This window comes from Delphinus delphis, chromosome 12 (assembly GCF_949987515.2).
Source record: "Delphinus delphis chromosome 12, mDelDel1.2, whole genome shotgun sequence".
Lineage (NCBI taxonomy): Eukaryota > Metazoa > Chordata > Mammalia > Artiodactyla > Delphinidae > Delphinus > Delphinus delphis.
In genome coordinates, this window is record NC_082694.2 from 15,606,765 (window position 1) to 15,614,254 (window position 7,490).

The following is a 7,490-nucleotide window of genomic DNA, read 5'->3' on the forward strand; positions in this document are numbered from 1 at the left end:
CCCTTTCCTGCCACCTACCCCACCTGTGATCTGGTGTAAAGCTTGAGGGAGAAATTGGAGCAGAGGTGCTCAAGGGGAAAAGTCTCTCTGAAGGTGAGAGCCTTGTGATATAAAGATCTGGAAGTGCTTTCCTCTTTGTCCTCCTATCTGGAGTCCCATGGGTCCTCTGAACATCCCAAGACTCAGAAAAATAACAGATTTCATTCTCAGGGAAACAGACTTGGAGGGCACTGGTTGAAGGGTCTGGTTTGGGGGCTGTTGTGTCTTTACACATGCACCCCAGAAGGATCTGTCTGTAGGGTTGGATCAAGTTGAGAAGGGAGAAGGGCCATCTCCCAAGGCTGGAGTCCTTGGGAGTCCTGTTTTCCAAGCAGCCCCAGGGGTGGAGGCAGGGCAGGATGAACCAATCTGAAGACCTTCAAACACACACAGACACACATACACCAGTTTTTAACCAAACAGCAGCTTTTAACCCAACAGCAGCTTTTACTAAGCTCCAGGTGGGGCTGCCCTGGCATGGCCAGCGCATCAGGTTGCCCTCAAGGGCCAGTCTCTGGTGTAATAGGAAGTAACAAAGGTGCACAAATTGCTGCTGCCCTTCCACGCTCACTGGGGTGGCTCAGAAGGGAGCAAACTCCAGGGTTCTCTGAAGACCAGAACCGACCAGTGTGGCTATTCGGCCTCTTTTCCAGGCCCAGCTGTGTCATTCCCCAGGCCCTGAGGCAGCACCTGCATCCTGGGCCTGTGGGGCACTGCTGCCCTTGCTGCTTTGTGGGAGAAACATGGCCAACAACACAATCAGGAGGATGAGCACACCAGCGCCTACTACCAGCCCCAAGTAGATCCGGCAACGGACATTCTCCCAGCGCTTCTTCTGGGCCAGAGTCTTGGTTGTCTTGCTGAAGGCGGAGCTCTGTGGACACCCCCAGACACAGGGTAGGAGTTAGTGGTTTCCCCAGAGCCCTGGACCAGCTCCTTCCAACCCAACCCCGACAAGGCCTAGTCTCCTCCCGCAGCCTCCCCAACCTGTCAGCTCCCTTTCTCTATGCAGCCTGCCCTGGGACCCTCCCAGCCTGACTCCTGGTCTCCCACACTGGTGTAGCCCTTGACTCACAGGCCTACAGGCTCCCGCCCAGTTAACTATGCCAGTCTTCAACCTTTAGGAAGATCCACAGCTTCAAACCAAGGCCTTCGTACTTCATGAGACCTCCCCACCCATTGCACAGCTAGGCTAGGGATGCTTCAAGAAACCCACAGTCCCCACACCTTGGGTGAGCCTCAGGCCCTACCAACAGCCAGCCGGGAGACCCTGAGCACAGCCTGAGAGCTCCCTCTGAGGGCCCCTCCTAGCCTCTCCCTCCCCCTCCCTGCTTCTCCAGGCCTCACACCATGTCCAGGAGTTGGTCTGAACGCTGTTCCAGCTCCGCCAGCTTCCCGTCGCGCTCCAGCACCTTGTCGAAGTTGTTGAGCATGATTTCTGTCACCTCATCCGCCTGCCGCTGGCACTGCTCCAACTCTTTCCCTGCCTGGACACCAAGCCCAAGGTCAGGGCTACATGAGGCCCCTGCCTGGCCCTCATCTGGTCCTGAGACCTAGTGGCCTCCTTGCCCCACTGGGCAAGGGCGCGCGCGCGTGCTTGCGCAGTGTATGAGTAAGGGGAACAGCGCCTTTCATGTAAGGGTCTGATATGTGCAGAGGGAAGGGCTGGCCTCTTGGGTGTGTACGGCTCACATTTGGCTCCTCCCCTTGCCCATCAAGGCAGGTCCTAGGTCTGCCTTGACTTCCAGCATCTTCGCTTCCTCTAAGTTGCCTGAGGATGGGACCTTCCCAGGACCCACCCTCCCAAAAAGCAGACACTTGGCTCACCTGCTCTAGGACGGCCTCAACCTACTGTGCACCTGCCCTGTGGCTTCCCACTGGCCTAAGGAGGCAGCAAAGAACACAGAACCAAGCTACTTGGCCAGAGCCAGACAGGGAGGAGATCCAGCCCACTGAGCTAGACAGATAATTTTGGATCACCACACGTTATAGCCTCTGCCTAACCCCACAGACACACACACACACACACACACACACACACACACACACAAACTGAGATCAGATTTCGCTCCCCTCCTTCCTCCAGCCTCTGACTGGTCAAGCCAGTTCTGCCTCCTGGCCTGACCCTGCTCCCACATCAATGCTCAAAGTCGATTCATTCGCTGTCTGCCTGGGAGCCTCGGCCTTCCTGGCCTCTGGCCTCCAGCTTTCCAGCTAGCCAGGATCTTCACTGGGATCCAACTCACACAGGAGAGACCAGCTCTTGGATTTCCCAGCCTGGGCAGCAGCCTCACCTGACAAAAGAACCCAGCTCATTTCAGAGGACTGGGAAGGGAGATGCAGGGTCCAAGCTGGGGGAGAGGCCAGGAAGAGGAAGAACACATGGATCACAAGCAAGAAAGAAGCTGGGCTTTGGATACATGCAACTGGGAGAGACCCAGGGCACGAGGCCCTGGTGAGAGCTGGAGGTCCAGGGACACGTCGGGAGATGAATCCCAGGGGACTAACAAACCACAGGAACTCCCTCCTCCAGCCCTGTCCCCCAGAGCCCAACCCTGTTCTCATCTCCTCCCCACAGAGCATGGGCCAGGCTCCCTTTCCTGCCAGACTATATTGCCCATTGTCTGCGGCAAGACATTTTGGCACTTGACTGAATTCCACTTAAAACCAGAGAAAGGGAAGGGATCTGGTGGTCACAGAGGGCCACCTCCTACTCAGTGAAGAATCCCCGTTCAGGATCCCTGCAGCTGCCTTGCATGTAACCTCCAAGCATTCCCAGTATATGAATCCTATCTCCCCAACTGGACCACAAGCTCCCAGGGGGAGGGCAGGGGCCAGTGCCCTGCCTTTGTCTGCCACCAGCCTGGAGGCCCAGGAGGCCAGCACAATGCTGACCATCTACAAGGACTCAATGAGTGAGCCAATTGCATTATAACTTATCCAAATGCAACTGTCATTCTCAAGTTTGTTATCCCAGTGTGTTTATCTAGCCCAGCAGGAGTTTCAAGGGGCAGGCATCTGAAACCCAAGTAGGTCAATATTTACTCATGAGCTAGAAAAGCAACCCATTTTGAGAGGGGGCCGGCAAACCACGACAGAGCGGTACACTCATGGGCTGGGGGAAGCAGTAGCTGGGGAACAAGGAAGCATTATGAAGAAAGCAGGGAAGTTGTACCCATCTCTTGAGTTTTCCTGAGTCAACCACCATCACCACTATTATGACGACTAAATTATTCAACAAGTCTCCATTACTTGGAGTCTCTCACATTCAAATAGTCCAAGGCAAAAACCTGGGAATGGACCAAGATTCAAAAATGAGAATCAGGGCTTCCCTGGTGGCGCAGTGGTTCAGAGTCCGCCTGCCAATGCGGGGGACACGGGTTCGTGCCCCGGTCCGGGAAGATCCCACATGCCGCGGAGCGGCTGGGCCCGTGAGCCATGGCCGCTGAGCCTGCGTGTCCGGAGCCTGTGCTCCGCAACGGGAGAGGCCACAACAGTGAGAGGCCCGCGTACCACAAAGAAAAAAAAAAAAAATGAGAATCACTGCTAGAGACTGGTGGGATGTTACATATCATTTTTTTCTAATCTAAATGCTACAGCTGTTGTCATCTTATTCTCCAACATGGGGTGATGTTGGGTCACATTCTTCAGGAGAGCTGGCTGTGCCTCCCACTGCAAGCGGTAGCCTCCTTCCGCCACTGAGAAGCCAGGCCTGTCTGGAGCCCAGATGGGCCCAGGCCTAAAAGAACACATTCGTTCCAGGGAACACAGAGGCCTGAGGCTCAAGTCTCTAGCCCTCCTTGGCCCCCCTCAACCAGAGGAAAAAGGACACTGTATGCACGGGTCTCTGCTGGCACGGTGATTCAAATAAAGAACTGCGGGTGTGGAAGGAGGTAAGAGACCGGAGGACGGCCACGCTGCATCCTGCCACATAGAACTCAGCATAGCGCCTGGCACACCGTGGATGCGTGGAAAATATTTTCAGAATGAGTTGGGCCGGTTCTTGAAAAGATCGCTATAGGCTGGGGGAAAGAAGTGTGTATGATACAGTTAGAGAAGAGTAATGAGTTTGCCCCATGAGATACAAATAGCGAGTGTTGAGCCGCCCACAGACAGGTGATTCCTGAGAACCAAGAGGGACCGGGGATGGGGGCGGGGGGCACGTGGTGGAGACTACGGCCACAGGCAAACAGAGACACACTCTGGACAGTGACGGACCTGGCAGAGGGTAAAAGTCAAGATGAGGAAGCTTCCATGGAGGGAGGGATGGATCAAGAGCTTATGTAGGTTTCTGAGCCTGGAGGGGCGTCAGGAAACTTTCTCTGTTGGTGGTAGACTGGCATGAACGAAAGTGAGATAATTCAGGCCAGAGGCCACCAGAAGGCATGTAGAAATGCTACCTGCAAGGGTATGTGGAGAGGTCCCCAGGCTGGGGGGCCGGGAGGAACGGAGGGCAAGAGAGGAAGGGTGGGTGAGAGAGGAAGGGAGGGTGAGAGGCACTTCCGAGCTTGGGTAGGGGCAGCATTGTTGGCAGACGGAGGATGGTAGTTACACAGGAAATCGACAGACTGTTACCCGGTGTGCAGAATACCCCTCCTTCAGTTCTCAGATCTCTCCTCGGGTTTTTCCAGGCCAAATACAGCTGGTTTCTCTGAAAAGAAAGCTCTTAAAAACCTCCCTGTCCAAACTCTCCTGTCTCCCCTCTTTCCTGATTAGTGCCTACGAAACCCTACCCCAGCTGTCACTGTTGTCATCTTCAGAGGGACCCGGGCAGCGACCTGGTGTATCACCTCCTTCCTGGGTCAGCGCTCGCCTGAGCTCAGAGCCTAAGAGCCGGGCTCTGCATTACAGCCCTGGGTTCCTTCAAATCCTGCCTCTGCCACTCACCAGCTGAGTGACTAAAGACTGGGGATAGGACCTTTCTGACCCCTCTGCTTCCTCATCTATAAAGTGGTGACAATAATATCTCCCATAACATTAGCTAAGGCATGTGGCATGTTATAAATAAAGTGCTTAGCACAAGTCCTGACACATACTAAATGCTCAATAAATAATAGCTATTATTGCGGTAGCCCATGTTTCCTTAGGTTTTTTTTTAGCTGTCAGATCCCAGGAACCACACCTGTGGTCAATAAAACCTCTTAAATATTTTTACAAAATACACAGCCAAGCAAGCTCTTCCCTGTTGCCACCTTGTGCACTTAATCGTTTCTAACCTAAATATAAAACTTGACATGGGCCTTTGATAACCTATATCTATTTTATTTCCATCAGGAGCTACAGGCTGTTGAGAAGGTTTTACCTCTTGACAGTAATAATTAGCTCCCACTCGATGAGCACGTATTCTGAGCTGAGAACTGTGCTGCTAGCTCTTTGTTCACTTTCTCATTGAAGCCTCATGACAATCCACTGAGGAAAGTACTCTCACCCCAGTTTTATACGAAACTGAGGCTCGGAGGGGTTAAATCACCCATCCAAGGTCACGGAGCCAGTGAGTAGAAGATCTGGGAGTTGAATACACTTAGTCTCCAAGGATCACATTCTTAACCCCTGTGTTAAACTGGATGCGGGTAAAGGGAGGTCGAATGCTTTAGCTGGCTGGCTAAAGACTCATCAAGTTTGATGCTGCCAACTCAACTTGTGTGCATATGAGGGAGGCCTGTGGCTCAAAACCCAAATGCTTGGCACAGAGCATGAGTGAGGACCATCTACAGGATGAATGAATTCATTACCCATTCAATTTCTATTTTTCCCATCACTATTTTGTTCCTACTCTATCCCCTATACCAGTCCCCATGACTGACACAAAGGAAATGCCCAAGAAACACTTGTTAACTGAATGAATCAGAAAAGAGGAGAAAAGAAGGGAAAGCAAGAAGCACCAGGTAGGGAAGGCGGATGGGAAGAAGGAAGGGAGAGTGCTGGGGGTGGACAAAGGGGCAGGAATAAGAGAAAAAACAGAGGGAAGGGGCTAGGAGATGGTTGGGAGAGAGAGATCAGTCCCCAGGCTCAGATCCACTACTTGCCTCAGATGAACCTGTGAGAGTCCCAGAGTTTCCCAGTAACCCCCAGTAAATTATCACAGCCTCAGCCTTCATTTCAAGAGTTTCCTCTTCTCAACAAGTGCTAAGGCCCAGCCGCAAGCCCATCCTAACCCTGCCTGATTCCTTGCTCTGCACGCTGGGAAGTGGGCTCTGGGCTCCGTCCCATTCCCTGGGCCTCCCTCAGTTTCCTGGCCTGGCCTTAGAGCTCAGTGCTACCTTCCTGCCCCGCTTCCTCTTCCTGCCTCCAGTTCCCTGGAGATGAGGCCATCCAGGCATCTCGACCCCCAGCCAGGCCACATCCACATCCATCACACCTCTGCTGCCTTTTCCATGGCAGAATCTTTTTTTTTTTTTTATGGCAGTATCTTTTTTTTTTTTCTTTTTGGCCGTGCCATGTGGGATCTTAGTTCCCTGACCAAGGATCGAACCTGCGCCCCCTGCATTGGGAGGGCAGAGTTTTAACCACTGGATCCCCAGGAAAGTCCCTCCATGGCAGAATCTTAAAGCACCAAGCCTGCTTCCTGCCGGGCACAACTTCCCCAGGAATTCCAGGGGAGGGGAGAAGTGACTGGCACCAACTGCTCCTGACACCTTTGCCTGGAAATGACAAGTGGGGACAGAGGCCAGAGTCTACAGCAGGAGCGGGGGATGACTCAACTCAGAATGTGTCCCTAGGTACGGCTTAGAAGGGAGTCAGGCTATGCCACACTCTGATAACTTCAGTGGAACTTTTATAGTAAACATCTTACTTACTCTGTCCCCAGGGGAAGGAGTTTGCCCTCCAACATCCTGCCACAGGACTGGCTTCAACCACCCCATCGGCTCAGGTTTCCAACCCCTGGGCCAGACTTGTGTCCTCACAGCACCAGGAAGGGCTGAAGAGGTCACCATATTACCCACCGCTTCTCAGGAGCAGGTTCTGAGGGCCAGGCAGGTCTCTGCCATTGTACCTCCTCTAACCCCCTAAGGACCCAGCAAGGCGGGTATCGCTGACCCCACTTCACGATGCGGAAAAAGAGGCTCAGGGAAGCTAAGTGACTTGCCCGGGGTCACAGAGCGGGTAAGTGGCCACCACCAGGATCTCAGCCCGGAGTCTGACTCCGAAGCTGGTGCTCGTAACCGCTTGGCCCCGGCAAGTGGGAAGCCGGAGTCCAGCTCACTCGGCGCTGGGCAGTCGGGACCCTCGCACGCCGCCCTTTCCCTCCCGCGATGCGCGCGACGAGCTGAGGGTCCGGCCCCGGTCCTGCTTCCGGGCGCCGTCCCGAAGGACGCCCCCACCCCTTGGACTTCGGACTCATGCCTCGCACCCCTCCACGCTCGCCCTCTGCCCCGGCCCCGGGCCCTCACCATCGCCGCCGCCGCTGCCTCTCCGCTCCGGCTCCTCTGCCCGAGCGGCCGCAGTGCCAG

General features: G+C 54.3%; 1 protein-coding gene across 1 annotated transcript; it reads right to left on the reverse strand.

Annotated features, from left to right (window-relative positions):
- Positions 1 to 455: 455 nt before the first annotated feature.
- Positions 456 to 7,490, reverse strand: VAMP5 (vesicle associated membrane protein 5). The gene is made up of 3 exons (XM_060027722.1): positions 7,431 to 7,490; positions 1,389 to 1,526; positions 456 to 913 (listed from the first exon to the last, which is right to left on the reverse strand). The coding sequence occupies exons 1-3, from the start codon at positions 7,431 to 7,433 to the stop codon at positions 704 to 706; spliced, it is 351 nt and encodes a 116-aa protein (XP_059883705.1). The 5' UTR covers positions 7,434 to 7,490; the 3' UTR covers positions 456 to 703.

Excerpts from the sequence above, each read along its gene's own strand:
- VAMP5 (XM_060027722.1), bottom strand. Across the intron at positions 914-1,388 it reads CAGACCAACTCCTGGACATG|AGCTCCGCCTTCAGCAAGAC; the intron begins GTGTGAGGCCTG and ends GGGTGTCCACAG.